This window comes from Zonotrichia albicollis, chromosome 20 (genome assembly GCF_047830755.1).
Source record: "Zonotrichia albicollis isolate bZonAlb1 chromosome 20, bZonAlb1.hap1, whole genome shotgun sequence".
In the NCBI taxonomy this organism is placed as follows: Eukaryota; Metazoa; Chordata; class Aves; order Passeriformes; family Passerellidae; genus Zonotrichia; species Zonotrichia albicollis.
In genome coordinates this window covers 10,055,804-10,077,745 of record NC_133838.1, presented here as the reverse complement: position 1 = coordinate 10,077,745, position 21,942 = coordinate 10,055,804, and the positions used below count along the sequence as shown (strand labels likewise).

The 21,942-nt window shown below is 48.2% G+C and overlaps 1 protein-coding gene across 2 annotated transcripts in view; it reads right to left on the bottom strand.

Moving 5' to 3' along the window:
* Positions 1–21,942, bottom strand: part of CSMD2 (CUB and Sushi multiple domains 2) — a 326,447-nt gene that overhangs the window by 210,890 nt on the left and 93,615 nt on the right. For both annotated transcript variants that reach the window (XM_074555673.1, XM_074555674.1), the window contains exon 6: positions 18,025–18,232. In XM_074555673.1, the coding sequence (XP_074411774.1) occupies positions 18,025–18,232 (208 nt within the window). The remainder of the gene's footprint in view (positions 1–18,024; positions 18,233–21,942) is intronic.

Genomic DNA, 21,942 nt, shown 5'->3' with positions numbered 1-21,942 from the left:
GGTCTGCTGATAAATCAAGTTAGATACAGAGAGATGAAAGAAACAATGGGAAGAATCATTAATTCCATGGTAATTCGAATGATTGATACAAGGAAAAGGAAAAAAGTGGGGCTACACTTTAGAAGGGGGTATGGATTAGGTGATTTGGGAAGTCTGAACCTCTCAAACACCTCAGCCCGTGAGGAAAGAAAAGAGAGGGAAATGTAGCTGGGAAATTGGGAGGAAAAACCTCTAAATTCCATAAGAATTACAAATTCAAAGGGAGGGTTCTACACTAGAGGGGAATCTTTGGGATCAGGTGTTCTGGGAAGTCTGAACCTCTCAAGTACCTCAGAAATGGGGAAAGAGAGAAGGGAAATGCAGCTGGGAAATTGGGATAAAAAGGAAGCTGCGTCCTCCAAAAATTGAGGATACCCCAGTGGAATGCCCCATTGCCTCTGCCTTGATTGGAATAAAATTCCAGGGCTCCTCTGTCTCCTTTTTAGACATAAACCTCTGGTGCTTGTGATGAATTTTCCTGGCACCAACACCCCCAGCGGGTGCCTGGCAGTGTGTGAAGAGTAGAACACTCTCCCCACTCAGTCCCTGCAAGGTTTTTATGGCCAGTGGTGACCAAACCTGTCGCAGACATATTTTCATGAAAATCCTTTCCTTGGGAGTTTTTCCTCCTGAGAAGCTCAGAGGCCTCAGGAACAAAATGTAAACGATGATTATCTGCTGCTGTGGAATGCAACAGGCGGATTTTTAATTGGCCCATCTTGGATGTTTATAATTAATGGCCAATCATGGCAGCTGGCTCGGACAGAGAGTCTGGACAGCTGCCTGTGTTATTCATTCTTTTCTATTCTTAGCTTAGCCAGCATTCTGAGATAAAACCTTTTCTTCTATTATTTTAGCGTAGTTTTAATGTAATATATATCTTAAAATAATATATATCTTAAAATAATAAATCAAGCCTTCTGAAATATGGAGTCAGATCTGTGAATCTTCCCTCATCCTAAGACCCCTGTGAACACCATCACAACCTGTGAACACCATCACACAAACCCATCAGGCTGACCCCAATCCCTGCCTCAGTCCCAGCCCTGCCACACCAAACTCATCTGTCCTGGGGTGAGGTTATGATGCTTGTATATCCCCATTCATCTGTTCTGTGCCTTTAAGACCGGCTCTGAAGAGTGGAAGTTTTGTTTGGGTTTCTCTTATCAGGGACACAGAGGCAAGCGGTACATGGGGCTGTTTTTTCACTTCCAGCTTCAGCTTGCTGCTTTTGCTTGCTCTCTTTTTCTGCTCTTGCTTCTGCTCTGCTTTCTGCCTCTGCCTATTAGTTCTAGCTAAACAGTCCACATTCCTTCCTGGACTGTTTCTCCTCTCCTGTTCCTGTGACCATCTCGAACCTGCTCCGGACTGGGACCCGGGAACACCGAAGGTTCGGCTGCAGCGGCTGCCCCAGCACCGGAGGGACTGAGAACAGAGCAACCACCCCCGAAAGAGACTTTCTGATTTTGCCATCTTTCTCAGAGCGCTGTCATCGGGTATTGTTCATTTTGTGTGCTGGGCCAGTCAAACAAACAGGTTCTTTCCACCTCTCTCCGAGGAATTTTTTCCCGAACCGGTTGCGGGGAGGGGCCGTGTGGGTTTCGCTTTCTGGAGGGGCCCTCCTTTGCAGATTCTTTAACAAATTTGCCCTAAACCAGGACATCATCCCTCTGCCCTCCAGAGCAGCTCCAGCAAAGCCCTGGCAGGGCTGGGCATCCCAGCCTGAGCTGGGCAGGCTCTGGGGCTGCTCCACGAAGAGCCCCCAACAGCCCAGGGCACAGATCCCGGCTGCCAAGGCAGCAGAACAAGAACGGCACAAGAAGGGCAAAATGTCCTTTGTGAGGAGCCTCTGGGGGTGACCTCAACACGACGTGAATTCTTTGCAACTGCAGCAATTTTTGAGTGCTGCCAGTGCGTTCTGCTTTGTTATTTCTTGCTTTTAAGAGCTGCTTTCTGTCTGCCCTTTGCTGCTCTGAGCTTCTCCTGCTCTCCCAGCTCCTCAGAGATCAATCTGCACCTTCTCCACTCAGCTGATGTCAGTTGTGTCACTGCTCACTTGCCTATCATTCCTCATTTCCAAGGGTTTGATCAGATAAAAAATCCTGAAACGTTCTCCAGGTGGAAATGAAGCAGAATTCTGGGAAAGGAGCAGATACTGAGGTTTTTTTCTGCTGGGGGGAAAATGAAAATCCACTTTCAAAATGTGGGGCCAGTGATGTTCTGTTCACTGGGAGATGGGGCAGAGCACAAATCTCTGGAAGCAGCTGAGGGACCCCAAGGGCAAATTCTCACTCTGAAAAAAGGGGAAAAAGGGGAAAAGGGAGGGAACTGGGACTGGAAAAAGGGACAATCCTGAGCAGTTCAGAGGAAATTTCACATTCTGCCCCAGGGGAGATTCCATGGAGGTCCTGAACCAGGCAGGACATGCCACCAGTGCCACCAGCAGCAACCTGGGCTGCAGCCAGCCTGGAATTCTGTGGAATTCCCATGTTCTAGGAGGATCTGAGCATCTTTTTTTGGAAGATCTGAGCATCTTGTTTTGGAGGATCTGAGCATTTTTTTGCAGAATCTCCTTGCTCAACTCAAGGCAGGACATCTGACAAGAACCTACAGGACAAGAGCAGCCCCAAGCAGTGACAATTTTATTTGTGCTGCTGCCTTTAAATCAAACCTGGTGCAGGTTCAGAGCTGCCATCAGTGTCACCAGCAGCAACCTGGGCTGCAGCCAGCCTGGAATTCTGTGGAATTCCTGTGTTCTAGAAGGATCTGAGCATCTTTTCTTGGAGAATCTGAGCATCTTTTTTGCATCTTCCCTGCTCAATTTAAGCCAGGACACCTGACAAGAACCTGTAGGATGAAGCAGCCCCAAGCAGTGACAATTTTATTTGTGCTGCTGCCTTTAAATCAAACCTGGTGCAGCCTCAGAGCAGCCAAATCCATTTCCTAATTCTGGAAATTCCCAGAATTATCCACAGTTTAGATGAACTCTCTCCCCTTTCAATCAATAAAGTGCCATTAAGAGCCTGTTCTGAGCTGGATGTTGCTGATGTTTGAGGAGTGCAGCCCTGGCAGAGCCTGCTCCAGATTTTTTCCATGGTTTGGATTAAATTTGGGTTCAATTTGGATTAAAATTTGGGTTCAATTTGGATTAAAATTTGGGTTTTGCTGGGACGAGTCTTCAAAACACCAACTCTGCAAATTCTTGACTCCTCCTCACCTGCAAATCCAGGGGGATTTTAAAGCTCAGCCAGGTCAGGTTCTGGGATTCCATACACTCTGAAATGTTTCCCACTGCTTTTCCTGCTCCCTATAAACTGTTTTGGGATCACAGGGAAAATATTCACGTGGAGTAAGAAACATGAAAATTCCCAATTCCAAATGTTTCAAGCTGGTTTATGTCCCAGTCAAGGAAACCTCCAAATTTCAGGGAACAACCAGCCAAGGCTTTTACATGCCCAGAGCAGCTTGTTCTGAGCAACATTTTTAGAAGGAAGACCTAAAAAACTCCAATTTGGAATCTCCTAAACTTCCCACCAGGAAACACCTTGGAGTCAGTGGAGCCTTGCTTGTCTTTCCCAGAGATTTGCTGCAGCTTTTCTGAGATTTAGGAAGATGGATTCTTGGCAGTTGGGCAGAAAAAAAAAGAAAATAAGTTACTTTCCTGGCAACTTGCTAAAATCAGAAGTTGCATAAAGGAAGGGGAAAAATGCCAAAAGCAAAGCAAGGCCTGGCATCCACAGCAAATGCAGAATCCACGAGTTTGTCCCTTTGGACTCAATTAGTCCAAATTTACAAAGAATGACACCCATAAAGATGTTAAACATTAACAAAACTTCTGCTAACTCACTTCAAAATGAATTTTAATTGCAAGCTGTTTGATACATTGCAAAATTTAATGAGGGTTTTATTCTGCCCACAAAAATTCCGATATATTAATTTCAGGCTAAAAAATCTATAGTTCCTTAAAAGCCTTGAGAGAAAAAATAATCAATGACAGAATGTTCTAAATGCCAGTCACTGAGATTGTTCTGCTTTTGACTTTCTGGGGGGGCAGATATCGAGCACAGCCCCTCCTGCTTCAACATTTCTGCTTTTAAATGGGTTTTTGAGGCGATGTGGCAACACAGTTCAGGGAATTGTTAAGGCTGGAAAGGACTTTTAAGATGATCAAGTGCAGCCATCAGACTCAGGAGCTTTTTCCTCTCTTCAATTGAGGACGAGGGTGAAATCAGAGGGTGAAAAATCAGAGTTCAGAAGAGCAGCAGATTTTTCCTGAGCTTGTGCACATCAAACAAATGGGAGAGAGGGGGGACCGGGGGGCGATTCCCTGGATCAGGAGCTCCTTCCCAAGCCCAGCTCCCAGCCAGGGTGCCAGGGCACAGTGCCAAGTGCCAGGGCTGGAATGGGCACCCAGGCACTGCTGAGCTGCGGGGAAATGCAAACCCAGGGCGGTGTCACTGGGAACGCTCCAGTTTGCACTGGGGCAGCAGAACTGGCAGCAACAACAGCAGGGGTGGGCACCCACCTGGGCACAGGGCACAGGAGCAGCCTGGGCAGAGAATCTACCTGGGCACAGGACACAGGAGCAGCCTGGGCACAGAACCTACCTGGGCACAGAGCTCAGAACCTCTCTGGGCACAGAACCCATCAGGACATCCCTGGGCACAGGACACAGAACCCACCTGGGCACAGGACACAGAACCCACCTGGGCATAGCTCCCACCTGGGCACAGAACACACCTGGATACAGGATCTACCTGCCCCAGCACCCACCTGGGCACAGGACACACCTGGCATAGCACCCACCTGGACTAGACACAGGATCCATCTGGGCACAGAAAACTCCTGGCACAGCTCCCACCTGGGCACAGGATCCACCTGGGCACAGTACCCAGCCTCTACCTGGGCACAGGATCCACCTGGCATAGCACCCACCTGCCCAGCACCCACCTGGGCACAGCACCCACCTAGATGCAGGATCCACCTGGGCACACAAAACTCCTGGCACAGCACCCACCTGGGCACAGAACACACCTGGATACAGAATCTACCTGCCCCAGCACCCACCTGGGCACAGCACCTGGGCAGAGAACACAGAATCTACCTGGGCACAGAACACACTCGGGTACAGGATCTACCTGGCATAGCACCCACCTGGATACAGCCCCCACCTAGATACAGGATCCACCTGGGCATAGAAAACTCCTGGCACAGCTCCCACCTGGGCACAGAACACACCTGGATACAGGATCCACCTGCCCCAGCAGCCACCTGGATATGGGATTCACCTGGGCACAGAAAACTCCTGGCACAGCACCCACCTGGGCACAGAATTGAGCTCTCACCTGGGCACAGTACCCAGCCTCTACCTGGGCACAGAACACACCTGGGCACAGCACCCACCTGCCCAGCACCCACCTGGGCACAGCACCCCCTGCCCAGCAGCAGCAGGACGGAATCCAGAGGACCATCAGAGACCCCTGGGCATCCCCAGAGCCCCCCTGTCCCTTCCTGGGGCAGGACCCAGAGCTCCACGCTGGGAGCAGCTCCTGGCCCTGTCCCTGTCCTTGTCCTCATCCTTGTCCCCATCCCTGTCCCTGTCCCTGTCCCTGTCCCTGTCCCTGTCCCTGTCCCCGTCCCTGTCCCCCAAACCAGCTCTGCCCTCCCCAGCCTCCCCCTCACCCATCACACAGCAGCTCTGAAACCTCTTTCAAGATTTCCCTTTGCTTTCCCCTTTGCCTTTGATTCACTTCCAGGCTCCAGAAATTCCACCGTGGCTTTGAACAAATATCCTTTGGATTTTAAACTCACACAGAGCTCCTGTGACTGGGCAAAAAAAAAAAAAACAAAAAAAAAACCCAAATCCTCTCTGAGCACTCCCCTTCCCACAGGGCTGCTTGGAGCATGGGGCACTGCTCCAGGATCAATGGGGGTAATTAATTTATTCTCTGACATTACAGGGAACAACCTGATTTCCAAATTCCTTCCAGCCTGAAGCACTTCTGTTATTTTTTCCCCCCCTTTTAAGAACAGCTGACTTATCAAAACCAGGTTTTTCCAAGAGAAAAAGCACAAGCTAAGCCACATTACAATAATTGAAGCTATTAATTACCTTTATGCTTTTCTTTTTTTTAAGGGAGATCTTTAATGCAGGTAATTCTGGCTAAAAGAGCTAATTTGAGCTGCTCCATCATTTAAAGGATGATTATAAAATTAATTTAGAAAGAGTGGGAGAAAGACAAAGGGATAAAGGAGAGCAGGAAGAGATGGGCATTCCCCTTGTGCTCCAACTGGGAATTATCAAAGGAATGGGATTGTTTTAAAGGAACAGAGAGGGCTGATGGAGTTTTGGGGGTTTTTATTGCATTTTCCAGAGAAGCTGTGGATGTTCCAGCCCTGGAGGTGTCCCAGGCCAGGCTGGATGGGGCTTGGAGCAGCTTGGGACAGTGTTAGCCATCCCTGCCATGGCACAGGGTGGAACAGGATGGAATTTAAGGGATTTAAGGTCCTTTCCAACCCAAACCCTTCCAGGATTCTGTGGGAATTCCAGCCAGCAAAGCAATCCTTGGACATGAGCTGCCAACAGCATTTTGTTTATTCCTAATCCTCCAATATTTACTGGGCATCTTCCCTGATCCCCACTCCAAACCCAGGCACCAGGAGGGGCCCTGGGAGGCAAAAATCAACCCCTGCCCACGGTGACACAGCCAAAGGCGCCACAGCCAAGCCCTGCAGGAGCTGAAGAGATCCCAGCCTGCCAGGACAGAGCAGAACAGAGCCGTGCCAAGCTCCACAAATACACCAGGAGTAACAGATACAACAGCCCAGCTCTGAAAACACACCAGGAGTAAGAGATCCAACAGCCCAGCTCTATAAACACACCAGGAGTAACAGATCCAACAGCCCAGCTCTGAAAATACACCCAGGAGTAACAGATCCAACAGCCCAGCTCTGAAACACACCAGGAGTAACAGATCCAACAGCCCAGCTCTGAAAATACACCCAGGAGTAACAGATCCAACAGCCCAGCTCTGAAACACACCCAGGAGTAACAGATCCAACAGCCCAGCTCAGAATATAGGCCAAGATTAACAGATGCAACAGCCCAGCTCTGAAAATACACCCAGGAGTAACAGATACCACAGCCCAGCTCAGAATATAGGCCAAGATTAACAGATACAACAGCCCAACTCTATAAATACACCAGGAGTAACAGATACAACAGCTCAACTCTATAGACACACCAGGAGTAACAGATCCAACTGCCCAGCTCTGAAAACACACCAGGAGTAACAAATCCCAGCTCTGAAACACACCCAAGAGTAAGAGATACAACAACCCAGTCCAAAAATAGACCAGGAATAAGAGATACAACAGCCCAACTCTGTAAATACACCAGGAGTAACAGATCCAACAACCCAGCTTGGAAAATAGACCAGGAGTAACAAATACAACAGCCCAGATCTACAGACACACCAGGAGTAACAGATACAACAGCCCAGCTCTGAAACACACCCAGGAGTAACAGATACAACAACCCAGCTTGGAAAATAGACCAGGAATAAGAGAGACAACAGCCCAACTCTGTAAATACACCAGGAGTAACAGATCCAACAACCCAGCACTGAAAACACATCAAGATTAACAAATCCCAGCTCTGGGAACACAATTCCAATTTCTGACTTTGTTTTTTCCACGCTGCGGCCACACTTTGTTTCCTCTGCACCAAGGCACGATGGTGCCTCCCTACTCTTTGAAACACTGATATTTTCCTCCCCTGAGGCTCAGACATCCCCTAAAAAAATCATTTTAAGGGCAGAGGGATGAACCCAGCACGGAATGGATCCAGCAGCGGTGATTCCCAGCTGCAGGGAGTGATGGAAACCGAGCCCGGGGAAGGGAAATGTGCTGGGAGCAGCTGCAGCAAACCCAGCCAGGCAAAATCCAGCAGGCAAAGAGCATTCAAACCAGATTTTGCGAGGCAGCTGACGCCTGAAAACAAAGTGATTCCATCCTTGAAACAACTTGTAAATAGCAGAAAAACATCCCAGAGTGGGGCCTGCAGAAAGCCCAGCAGGGAGAGGCCTTTGAAAGCACCCGAGGTGTCTGCGCTGCTCCCTTTGAAGCTGCAGATAAGGAGGGTGTAGAACACGGGTGTTATCAGCTCTGGCAGACACATCCTGACACCAGAACGCAGCTCCCCGGATCCCTGTGCGAGGAGAGACCTCCCTGCACAGGCACAGCTCAGCCCAGCGGCGCGAAAATGACAGCAATTGGTGTCTGAACATGAAAAAAAATTAAAAAAAAAAAAGGCAAAAAGGCACAGACAGCTCCTGGAACACCTCAGAGTGAAGGCACTGATCTCTCCCACCAACGTTTGTCCAAATCCTTGCTTTAGCTGGGAGGAATCAGTGTTCTGCTGTGACAGTGTTTTAAAGAGAATCCCAAATATCCGACTTTTTACAACCCGAAACATCATCGGCGCTTCCTTCAAGCTTCCTTCCCCTGCCAAATCTGGGTATTATTCACTGCTTTACAGTCTGTATTTTGGGTCACATCCTGAAGGAGGTTCCAATATTTTTCTCAGCTTCCAGCCAGGCGTGTCAGACTCAGTCTCAGTATCAAAAAAACCCCAAAAAACAAAAAACCCCCTCTTTTTAGATTACAGCTATTGAGGCTTCTTGCAAAAACCTTTTTTTTTATTCTTCAAACATGTGTTTGCAGGACAAACACGGGAAGAAATTAAAAATTAATGACCTTCAGGGATTTTTTTTCCCTCTGCTATCACAGGCTTCCCTGCCCCTCATCCCTTGGGACTCAGGATCACACAGCATTGACCTTTCCATGGAGATCTTTGCCCCTGAGGTGACCAAACAACAAAGGAAGGACAAATTGGGATAAAAAGGGCAATTTAACCATTATCAGGGTCATTTTCAGCCTAAAAGCATCTCCTTCCCCGTCTGAATATTCATTAAAAGCTTTCCACCGTGCAGCAAATGGAATTCATCACGTTAATGCATGGAAAAGTAACTCTGGGGGGAGAGTGGGATGGGATGGGATCCTGTTTGACTGGATTGAAGGGGAGAGGTCACGGGGGCATTGTCACAGGGGTTTGTCTGTCCCTGCCATGTCCCAGGCAGGATTTGGGAAGGAATGGCAGCCAGGAGCAGGGAGCAGTGGGCTCTGCGGCTCCACGTTCAGGCTGAAACCTTCCCCTTCCCTCCAGGAATATCCACCAGCTATGGAACCCCTCCAAATCCCACCTTGAGGAATATCCACCAGCCATGGAACCCCTCCATATCCACTTTCACTTTCCTCCAGGAAAATCCACCAGTTATGGAACTCCTCCAAATCCCACCTTCCCTTCCCTCCAGGAATATCCACCAGCCATGGAACTCCTCCATATCCACTTTCACTTCCCTCCAGGAAAATCCACCAGCCATGGAACTCCTCCAAATCCTTCCTTCCCCTTCCTTCCAGCATTTCCAGCTACGGAACTCCTCCATATCCCACCTTCCCTTCCTTCCAGGAATATCCACCAGCTATGGAACCCCTCCATATCCCTCCTTCCTTTCCCTCCAGGAGAATCCACCAGCTATGGAACCCCTCCAAATCCCATCTTCCCCTTCCCTCCAGGAAAATCCACCATTTATAGAACTCCTCCAAATCCTTCCCTCCCCTTCCTTCCAGCATTTCCAGCTATGGAACTCCTCCAAATCCCATCTTCCCTTCCCTCCAGGAAAATCCACAAACTATGAACTCCTCCAAATCCCTCCTTCCTCTTCCCTACAGGAATATCCACCAGCTATGGAACCCCTCCATATCCCACCTTCTCCTTCCTTCCAGGAAAATCCACAAACTATGAACTCCTCCAAATCCGACCTTCTCCTTCCTTCCAGGAATATCCACCAGCTATGGAACTCCTCCATATTCCACCTTCCCTCCAGGAGAATCCACCAGCTATGGAACCCCTCCATATCCCATCTTCCCTTCCCTCCAGGAATATCCACCAGCAATGGAACTCCTCCAAATCCCTCCTTCCCCTTCCCTCCAGGAAAATCCACCATTTATAGAACTCCTCCAAATCCTTCCCTCCCCTTCCTTCCAGCATCTCCAGCTATGGAACCCCTCCAAATCCCACCTTCCCTTCCCTCCAGGAAAATCCATCAGCCATGGAACTCCTCCAAATCCTTCCTTCCCCTTCCTTCCAGCATTTCCAGCTACGGAACTCCTCCATATCCCACCTTCTCCTTCCTTCCAGGAAAATCCACAAACTATGGAACTCCTCCAAATCCCTCCTTCCTTTCCCTCCAGGAAAATCCACCAGCTATGGAACTCCTCCAAATCCGACCTTCTCCTTCCTTCCAGGAATATCCACCACCTATGGAATCCCTCCATATCCCACCTTCTCCTTCCTTCCAGGAATATCCACCAGCTATGGAACTCCTCCAAATCCCTCCTTCCCTTCCCTCCAGGAAAATCCACCATATAAAACTCCTCCAAATCCTTCCCTCCCTTCCTTCCAGCATTTCCAGCTATGGAACCCCTCCAAATCCCACCTTCCCTTCCCTCCAGGAAAATCCACAAACTATGAACTCCTCCAAATCCTTCCTTCCAGCATTTCCAGCTATGGAGCTCCTCCCAATCCCACCTTCTCCTTCTTTCCAGCATTCCCAGCAGTGCCAGGAGCTCTGGGACAATGTGGCAGCACAAACCTCTCAGTCCAAAACATTCCCAAATCCTTGAACTCGCCACCAGCACCGAGGATGCTCAGGGATGGTTGGAATTCCCTAGGGAAGCCATCACCTCTGCCTCCTGGAATCCAGAGCTCCAGCAGGACAAAACAGCTCCCTGACCCACAAATTCCTGCTCTTCACAGAGGAAATCCATCTTCAAATAAAACCTGGAGTGCAGGAATTCCAAAGGATGGAATTTCCCCACCACCACTCCCAGGAATTTATGCATCATGGATGAGGTGTATGGATATGCAACAGGTTATTGTTTTTAAGGGTTCATCCTCTGTTAACGTGGGTCCTTTTTTGGGCTTGTGCTGCCCAGAAAAGGTACCTGGACTGCCCAAAACTCTTTGTTTTTATTGTCTCATATTGTCCTAATTCAAATTGTCCAAATTATTATTACTCTAATTGTATTACTATTTTTATAACCATTTTATTACTATTAAACTTTAAAAAATTTAAAAACAAGTGATTGGCATTTTTCAGACTCTGAATCCTGACAGAGTCTTCAGGGCTGAGCAAGGCGGGAAGAATTTAGTTTCTTCTGATAATGGAGCAATAAATTCCTTTTTTCTGAAAGATTTAGGTGTCCTGTGGCTGCTATCTGGTGCAAGTCCCTCATTCCTTTCTTTAAAAAATATCCCACATACATCATTTCTATTTCAATATTTTGTTATAACCTAAAACTATATTTACCACACTACTCAAAAAATTAATCCAACATAACTTTCTAACATAACACACATCATATCAATTTGAATATTTGCAAAAAGCCAATCATAAAACGTGCATTTTTCACCAGGAACACATCCCAAAGCACAAAATCCTCTCTCTGGAGCCAGAGCCCTTGCATGGAACTTCACAGGCAGCTCCGAGATGAAAACCAGGAGCTGAAAGCTCCGAGGCCACCGGGGCGGGATCAGAAACTGCTTTGATGGAAAGAAAAGGGGTTGGTTCATTAGGAGCTCCCACTGAGGGGTTCTTCTTTTGCTTTTCAGTTAGTGTTAGCTAGCTGGGGCAAAGAAGTTCCCTGGACTGGTTTTTTTTCCCTTTTCTTTGGACCTCTTGGAACTGCTCTGGACTGAACACCCAGGGCAGCACCGGCAGCTCCACCTGAGGCCCACAGGGCCGGGCCGGGCCTGCGACAACTCCAGCCCTGAGGGACTGATCAGAGACTGAGCGAGCTGCTGCTTGAACCTGGGGTTTTCTCAGTTTGTCATCTCTTTTAGAGTGGCAAGGGGGCTCATTGTTTTGATACTGTTTTGGTCTTATTTGTCCGGTTTATCTCGGCTGTTTGAGGGGCCTGGAAAGGCCCGAGGTGGCCTTGGGGCAGCCCGCGTATCGAAGGACGAGAAGAGGCTTCAGTTCTTCTTTCTGTTTTTATGTTTATTAATTGTTTATCTAAAAGATGTTCTTTCAGCCGAACAGAGATCTGCTCAGCAGCCAGCCATGGGCACACTGTGCCGTCCCCCGGACCGCCACGTATCTTTATACCCATTGTTACGTGTACAATACTTATCATTTTTCCCCAATACCATTTATTCTCATTGCTGGGTGCACTCTCAGTACTAACCAATCCAAAGGTGCCACCGTGGCCAAAGAAGATGGAGGAGAAGAGGAAGAAGAAGAAGGACAGGACACGCCCCAATTCCTCCATCTTACTCCTCTAAACCCCCCTGTACATAAATCCTAAACCCTGTTTCTCACCCTCTAATTAACTAATCCCTTCACCATTCACCCTGTGAAGCCCTCATCCTTGTCGTCTCCTGTGTAGGACCAAAGTCCTGCCACCAGACACTTCTGGCAACATTCCAGGAGTCCCGAGCCCCCCAAGGTGGTCTCGGTGGCTCAGCACCTCAGGACTGAGATCTTGAGATCCGACAATACTGTTTTGGTCTTATTGTTTAATAAACAGGGGTTTTTTCCACCTTTCTCCAAGGAGGTATTTTTCTTTCCTCCCAGACCAGTTGGGGGGAGGGGCCGATTGGATCTGCTTTTCCCACCGGAGCTCCTTTGGGGGGATTCTTCCCCAAATTTCCTCTAAACCTGGACAAATACATGAATTGGCTCCACTGAGGAGCTTTCCAGCGCCCCACCAGCAGCTCCGTGTGAAGCTGTGACCTCCAGCACCCGCAGCTCTGAGAACACAAGGCGTGTGCAGGGAGAGGGGCCGGCCAGAGGGACGGCACGAGGGAATCCCAGAGCTTTTAATGACTTTTGGGAACCACTCAGAGGCAGACCGAGGTGCTGGGGAGGGAAGGGTCAGCTGCACGTAGGGATGGGGAAAGGCAGCTGAGAGGAGCTGCTGGAATGCCGATGGCTCCTGCAAAAAAAAAAAATCTTCCTCCAAACTCTTCCCAAATAGGGAATCAGAAAATATGGAAACAATGGGATTGCAGGAATGCTGCTCCAGAAAGGGGTGATGGCTCCAAAGGGTCTCAGGAAACAAGAGAATTTCAGAAATGCTCTCCCAGGAAGGGCTGATGGCCACAAAGGGGTCTCAGGAAAAAATAGAGAACCTCAAAAATGGTGGTCCAGAAAGGGCTGATGGATCCAAGGGGTCTCAGGAACACAGAAATGAGAGAATTTCAGAAATGCTGCTCCAGAAAGGGCTGATGGCCCCAAAGGGTCTCAGAAAATGAGAGAATTTCAGAAATGCTGCTCCAGGAAGGGCTGATGGATACAAGGGATCTCAGAAAACAACAGAATTTCAGAAATGCTGCTCCAGGAAGGGCTGATGGCCTCAAGGAGTCCCCTGAGCTCAGTTCCAGAAAAAAAACCCATAAAATCAACCAGAGGAATTGGAATTCCAAGGTTCTTGGTTCTCCCAGGCTCACCTGGTGCATTTTTGTTTTCACCCACTGCCCAACATCTGGAGCACCCTGAGGCGCCTGTGCTGCCTTCACATCTGGCACAGCTGTGCTTGAAATGAGTGCAATAATTCACAGCACGTGTTGGGGCAGGTTCCTTTTGCAGGGAATCACAGCACGAAGTCAAAAGGAATTTTACACAAATGAAATGAAAACAAAAACCAGAGAAAAGAAAAGGACTTTGTGCAAGGGAGGAAAATGCAGCGCCAAGGTTGGAGAGGCAAAAGGAAGACGAGGCACTGAGGGGGAGGAACTGAACTCAGACAGGAATAAACTCCCGGGATTTGGCTGCTCCTCACTTGCAGCCCTGCTTCTCCCACCACATCCCCTCAGCATGGGATGATCAAGAGAAAATCAAGGAGCAGAAACTGGATCCCAGGGGGAATGACAGGGAAAGGCTCAAGGAGTGGGAGGCACTGGGGCAATGTGACAGCTGATGCAACTTTCCTAAAATAAACCCCAAAAAGGCTTCAGAGCATTTTGTGATCTGAAGCCCACGGCACAGCAACAGCAGCACAATTCCCAATGAAAAATCCCAGTCCCTCCCACCCCATCCAAAAAACACCATGGATATGAAATATCCGGAAGGCCTCGTTATTAAAGCAACCACCTCCATCCTAAAAGTTTTTAAAATAAATTTAAACAATTTTTCTAATCAGAAACATCTCCTGAAGGTCCAGAACATCCCAGGCAGATCAGAGACAATTCCCAATGAAAATCCCAGTCCCTCCCATCCAAAAAACACAATGGATAGAAAAGATCTGGAAAGCTTTGTTATTAAAGCAACCTTCTCCATCCTAAAAGTATAAATTTTCCAATCAGAAGCATCTCCAGGAGCTCCAAAACATCCCAGACAGATCAGAGACAATTCCCAATGAAAATCCCAGTCTCTTCCACCCCATCCAAAAAACACCATGGACATCAAAGGTCTGGAAAACCTCGTTATGAAAGCAACCCTCTCCATCCTAAAAGTGAATTTCCCACCTAAATCTTCCAATCAGAAACATCTCCTGAAGCTCCAGAACATTCCAGACAGATGAGAGACAATTCCCAATGAAAATCCCAGTCCCTCCCTCCCATCCATGGATATAAAATATCTGGAAAACCTTGTTTTTAAAGCAACCACTCCACAGGCTCATCCCACCCTGCTCCTTCCCCTTTCCTGCTTTTAGGATTTTATTTTTCCCCTCTCAAGGCAATCTGGGCCCAAAATCTGGCTGTAAGAGCTGTAAAAGTGTGATTTTATTAATCTGCCTCCAAACTGCTCCCTTGGAATTCTTCCTGCAGGATTCACATCCAACAGGTTGGGGAGCAAAGGAAACCCAGCTCAGGATTCTCCAGCATGTGGGATCAATGGGAAGGCACTTAAAGCAAGCTGGCTCATAAAAAAGAAACCCAAAAAAAAAAATCCATTTTTAAAGCTGGGAGGGTGAATGGTAATGCAGGTTTTTCTAAGAGCAGGTCAAGTCAAGGTTACTTGGAGTGCTGAGTTAATGGGCTCATAAATATCATCATTAGGTGCCATTCCCTAGCTTGGAAACACACAGGAATTATCCTCCGGATGAAATTGAATTTTGTTTATTTGTGCCCAGCCCTGGCCATGACTAAAACTACTCAGAATGCTCAGAAAATGAAATATTTGAAATATTCAGCTGTGAGAGGCTTCAGGAGAATTGACTGCGAGTCTCTCTGCCCTATTACCAATAATTAAAATCCGGTTTTTTTCATAGGCAGAAGAGGGAAAAAGGGGTTTGAGCTCTCTTTTCCTGCTGAATCACATCAGCATGGTTAAAGATGAGACAGAACCACCAGGTTTTTTTCCCCCTACGGGCAAAAATTATTGAGAACTGACTCATCTGAATTTAATTACCGGGCCAGCTCGGAGAGATGAAATTCCAAACAAGACTTCTTTGCAATTCCACTTGTGGGACTGCAAAGTTTCCTTCAGGAATGAGAAATGAGATGGCCTGGAATGGGCTGGGGCTGGCTCGTGTGGATGGGAAATTTGGGGATGGGAAATTCAGGGGTGGGAAACTGAGGAATGGGAAATTCTGGGATGGGAAATTCAGGGATGGGAAATTAATTTGGGGATGTGAAATTTGAGGATGGGAAATTTGGGGATGGGAAAGTCTGGGATGGGAAATTCATGGATGGGAAATTCATGGATGAGAAATTCAGGGATGGGGAAATTTGGGGATGGGGAAATTTGGGGATGGGGAAATTCAGGGATGGGAAAATTCGGGGATGGGAAAATTCGGGGATGGGAAATTCGGGGATGGGAAATTAATTTGGGGATGTGAAATTTGGGGTTGGAAATGCGGGGATGGGAAATTAATTTGGGGATGGGGAAATTTGGGGATGGGAAAATTTGGGGATGGGAAAATTCGGGGATGGGAAATTCAAGGATGGGAAATTCAGGGATGGGGAAATTTGGGGATGGGAAATTAATTTGGGGATGGGAAATTTGGGGATGGGAAATTCGGGGATGGGAAATTAATTTGGGGATGTGAAATTCGGGGATGGGAAATTCAGGGATGGGGAAATTTGGGGATGTGAAATTTGGGGATGCAAATTCGGGGATGTGGAAATTCGGGGATGTGGAAATTTGGGGATGTGGAAATTCAAGGATGGGAAATTCAAGGATGGGAAATTCGGGAATGGGAAATTCATGGATGGGGAAATATGGGGATGGGAAATTCAGGGATGGGAAATTCAGGGATGGAAATTCAGGGATGTGAAATTCAGGGATGTGAAATTTGTGGATGGGAAATTTGGGGATGGGAGTTTCGGGGATGGGAAATTCAAGGATCGGAAATTCAAGGATGGGAAATTCAGGGATCTGAAATTCGGGGATGGGAAATTCAGGGATGCAGCACAAAAGCAGGAACAGTTTCTGCCAGAAGGGAATTCCTGCTGCTGGGGCCAGGGGATCCCAAAAAGGGCTGAGCTCAGCCAGGGAAAGGTGTGGGAGGAGAGGCAGCCCCAGGGATGCAGCAATGGACACTGGAGGGGAGCAGGGATGCAAATCCATCATTTCTCCCTCCAACGAGCCCCAAAGTGACAAAGTGTAAAACTTAAACCCATTTTTAATCTCATTTTTAAGCACTGAGTGTGACCTACAGGCTCAGCTCAAAGCCAGGCTTACATTCCCCACAATTTAAAGTATTTTTTTTTTCCCTGCTGTATTTACGAGGAGTTTATTAATCTTATTAATTAATTTATTTTATTTTTCCAGCAGGTTCCCTCTGCCAGGCTTTGTTTTATTTTTTGACATGACAAGACACAGCTCTGCTTTGGCAACACCTCCAGGCTGAATAATGTTTTTTAACCAGCTCCATCCATCTTCCCAGCCAGCACAGCTGAGTGCTTACGAACCACCAGTGCCCTAAAATATTAATGCATTCTAATAAAACCAGCCCAGGCTTTTTTTCATCAAACAGCAACATCTAATTTTCCAAAGGGGCCTGGGAACAGTAAACAATTGGGACGTGGTAAATGGCAACTTCCCTCCCATCAATACACCCTAAACACTCCAGTGCTGTTCCCTCGGAATTGCCAGCCAGGATAAATCACTCAAATAAATGGGATTTGCAACAGGATCCTCACGAATAATCACAATTTAACTCGCTGCTGATAATCCCAGGCAACACCTGATTATTTCAAAAGCTTCATTCTTCCCTTCCAGAGGGGTGCTGGGTTTAAATCCAACTTCCAGGACCTTCCACTTGCTGCCAGCCAGGACTTTTAACCCTTTGAAGGTGATCACCGTGTCCTTTGCTACAAAACCAACAGGAGGAACACATCAAATTCCCTCTGCAATTCCTTATTTCCCCTGCCTTCAGAGCACTGGGGCGGCTCCTGAACATTGGAAATATTGGCTTTTATCCCAAATCCAAGCAATATTTCTGGCAGAATTTTCCAGGCAACCCCTGGGATGAGAAGGGGGCTGGAATTCTGCCCCCTTTCCCAGGGACAAGTGGATCTGGTGAAACATTTCCAGAAATTCATCAACACCAATGGGTTTAGCAATCATCAGAGCATTTAACAAAACCAGGGTTTGAGTGTGGCAGGGTTTGAGGGGTTCTCAGAGGTTGGGTGATTTTGTTTGGGTTTTTTTATTTTTAAATATTTTTTCTACCCAGCCACGCCACGACTCTCACTGCAGACATCAGGACTCAGAGCAGCCAATGCTCACTGCAGAGTTTGCCAAGCAAATCCCAAGTTCCAGAAGGAAACCACGGGGAATAATTGGCAATTTCCCCTCTTTCAGGCCCAAAGTTCTCCCTCTGAGCCCCCTGTGAAGTTTGGCTGTGCCCACACAGACCATGAGCACCCCACAAGGCACCACCCTACAAGGGACGAACCCAGCAGGAACCTACCAGAGCGAGGATCCCTCCGTGCCAGCAACTTCCAGAACATCATATCCATCCTCCAGCTGGAAATCCATGAACACCAGGGCAATGGTGTCGCCAGGCTCGGCCAGGATGGTCCAGGTGCAGTCTGCATTGTTGCCATACTCCAGGGGGAAGTGGGGGCTGGAGATGATCCCGCTCTGGCCCCGCAGGGTCCCTCCACAGGCATCATCAGCTGAAACAAACGCCAGCGTGAGCCCTGGGTGCCCAAAGGTCCCAAAGTCCAGCCCAAAGTCCCAGCCTGTCCTGGATTGCCAAGAAAAATTGTATTCTGTTCACCATCAAAACTGTATTCTAATTACCATCAGAATTGTATTCTGCTTATCAGCAAATTGTACTCTGTTTACCACCACCTGTATGGCAGCTGTCTTCTGTTCATTGGGCAGTTTTCCTTATCTCTTCCACAACTGGGGAGACACCTGCTGATAACAGCTATGGAATGTCCCTGCATGGCTGATAAGAACTGCAGCATCCCATTGGGAGATGTGAGCCCAGGGGGAGGAGCCAAGCATTCCTACCCGGATAGAATCTGGAGATTTCAAACATTCCTACCTGGATATAATCTGAGATTTCAAACATTCCTACCTGGATGAAAACTGGACATTTCAAACATTCCTATCCAGATATAATCTGAGATTTCAAACATTCCTACCCGGATAGAATCTGGAGACTTCAAGCATTCCTACCCAGATAGAATCTGGAGGTTTCAAACATTCCTACCCAGATATAATCTGAGATTTCAAACATTCCTACCTGGATATAATCTGAGATTTCAAACATTCCTACCCAGATATAATCTGAGATTTCAAACATTCCTACCCGGATAGAATCTGGAGGTTTCAAACATTCCTACCCAGATATAATCTGAGATTTCAAACATTCCTGCCTGGATATAATCTGGAGATTTTGGAACACCAGCACGGCTTCTGCACTGGATTGCCCAGAGGAACAGCAGCTGCCTCTGCCCCTGGATCTCCAGAGGCAGAGACTGCACCTTTCTCCAGGATCCCTGCTCCAGCAGAACCAGCCCTGACACTGCAGGAGGGCTGAGCCACAATTCCAATGGGGCTGCTGCCAACAGCCTGACCCACAGGGTGTCAGGGTGGGTTCTGGCTCTGGCACTGTTGTTCTAGTTACTGCATTGTTTATTTTATCCTTTCATTTTCTTCCCTATTAAAGAACAGCTATTTCCTGCTCCCATATTTTTGCCTGAGAGCCCCTTAATTTAAAATTTATAGCAATTTGGAGGGGTGGGGAGGGTTCACATTCTCCATCTCAGGGGAGGCTCCTGCCTTCCTTAGCAGACTCCTGACTTTTAAAACCAAGCCACAGTCAAACCCCTTTTTGGGCAGGGGAGGGGTCACTGCCCACTCTTCAGGATGGAGATGATGCCTCAGGTTTGGCTTTTGTATTTTTCAGGTTCTGGGCTGCTTTAGTGGGTGGGTCTGAGCTTCACATCAGGGCATGGTGAGTTCTGTGCACAGAGCAGGGAGACAAAACAATTCCTGCTCCAGCTGGGGACCGAGGACAAATGATCCAAATCTCAGCCCAAAAGCACAAACACCGTGGGCTGGAGAGAGAAAAACAAGGATGGGACTTCATAACCTCAAGCTATAATTGGACAATTAACTCCAATATGCAAATGGAGCAGAACTTATAAAAGTGAGAGACTTCATGACCAGGTGTCCATTTTGGGAGCATTTTGGTTCATCTTGGGTGCAGCCCTGGCTGGGCTCTTGTGCTGCCCAAGGTGGATCCATTCAGGCATTTTTCCCCCTGATTTATTCTTTAGCTCTGCCCAGCCTCTGTTCTGGCCCAGCCTTCACAAGGAATCCTGGATGCCAACTCAGCTGCAGGCACAGCTCCACCAGAGCAGCTGAAAAGCAGATTTTGTGCTGCCCTTGGAGCCATTCCCTGGATCCTCCTCCTCCCTGGAGCAGCTCAGGTGCCACCAGCCCCAGCGCTGGGCTCCAGGCTGGAAGGGCAGCATTGAAATCAAACATGAGTTTGGCACTTCAGGGTGGAAACGCAAAGCTGGGCTTTTCCTCCAGCTGGAGAGGAGATCTCAGCAATGGAAATGGTGCCAGCCCTCAGCTCCAGCACCAGCTGGGGTCAGGATTAATCCCTCCCTCCCTGGGGTTTCCTCCACAAATGCTGAGCGAAGCTGGGCAAGGAGGAGACTCTGGGAAATGCTGTCAGAGCAGAGGAACTGCTCCCTGCAGGCAGGGAATTCCCTTTTCTCCTACCAAGGTGCTGCTTTGCCCGTTCTCAAGGTGGAATTTCAGGGAATTTCATCTTTTAGAAGGTCCAGAGGAGGGCCAGGAATGGTGGAGGGGCAGCTGAGAGAGGAGGAGAGCGAGGGCAGAGCTCAGAGGGGCTGCAGCTCCTCCTGACGGAATATCAGGATGGATTTAGGGCCAGGTTCTTCCCTCAGAGGGTGCTGGGCATTGCCCAGGGAATGGGAACATTCCCAAGGCTGCCAGAGCTCCAGGAATGTTTGGATACCACTCTCAAGGTGGGGTTTTGGGGTGTCTGTGCAGGGCCAGGAGCTGGAATCAATGATCCCTCATCCTTTGATTCTGTATTTTCACCTCCAGTGGAACTCAAAAAATAAAATTAAATTTAAAAAAAAGTGTTATAAAATTGGCAGAGACCATCTTAATTTGGAGAAAAGCATCATAATCGATCATAAAAAACATCAGGAATAAGCAGCCCTCTCTCAAATCACTCTGAGCCTTCCCCTAAACACTCCTGACCCCAAACCAGCAGGGAAATAAACCAAAAAAACCCCAGTGACAGTCACAACACACCTCTGCACCTGCAACCCTTCCAAGGGTGTCCGGTTATCTCGGCTGTTTGAGGGGCCTGGAAAGGCCCGGGGTGGCCTTGGGGCAGCCCGCGTATCAAAGGACGAGAAGAGGCTTCAGTTCTTCTTTCGGTTTTTATGTTTATTAATTGTTTATCTAAAAGATTTTCTTTCAGCCGAACAGAGCTCTGCTCAGCAGCCAGCCATGAGCACACTGTGCTGCCCTCCGGGGCAGCCACCTATCTTTATACCCATTGTTACGTGTACAATATTTATCATTTTTCCCCAATACCATCTATTCTTATTACTCGGTGCACTCTCAGTAATAACCAATCCAAAAGTGCCACCATCACCACAGAAGATGGAGGAGAAGAAGAAGAAGAAGGAGGGCAGGACACACCCCAATTCCTCCATCTTACTTCTCTAAACCCCCCTGTACAGAAATCCTAAACCCTGTGTCTCACCCTCTAATTAACCAATCCCTTCACCATTCACCCGGTGAAATCCTCCTATCCTCATACAGGTGTCGTCTCCTGTGTAGGATCAAAGTCCAGCCACCAGACACTTCTGGAACATTCCAGGACTCCCGAGCCCCCCAAGGGTGGTCTCGGTGGCTCGGTGTCGGATCTCAAGATCTCAGTCCTGAGATGCTGAGCCACCGAGACCCTTGGGGGGGCTCGGGACTCCTGGAATGTTCCAGAAGTGTCTGGTGGCTGGACTTTGACCCTACACAGGAGACGACAAGGATGAGGGCTTCACCGGGGTGAATGGTGAAGGGATTGGTTAATTAGAGGGTGAGACACAGGGTTTAGGATTTCTGTACAGGGGGGTTTAGAGGAGTAAGATGGAGGAATTGGGGTGTGTCCTGCCCTCCTTCTTCTTCCTCCTCTCCTCCATCTTCTTTGGCCACGGTGGCACCTCTGGATTGGTTACTATTGAGAGTACACCGAGTTATAAGAGTAGATGGTATTGGGGAAAAATGATAAATATTGTACACGTAACAATGGGTATAAAGATAGGTGGCTGCCCCGGAGGGCAGACAGTGTGCCCATGGCTGGCTGCTGAGCAGAGCTCTGTTC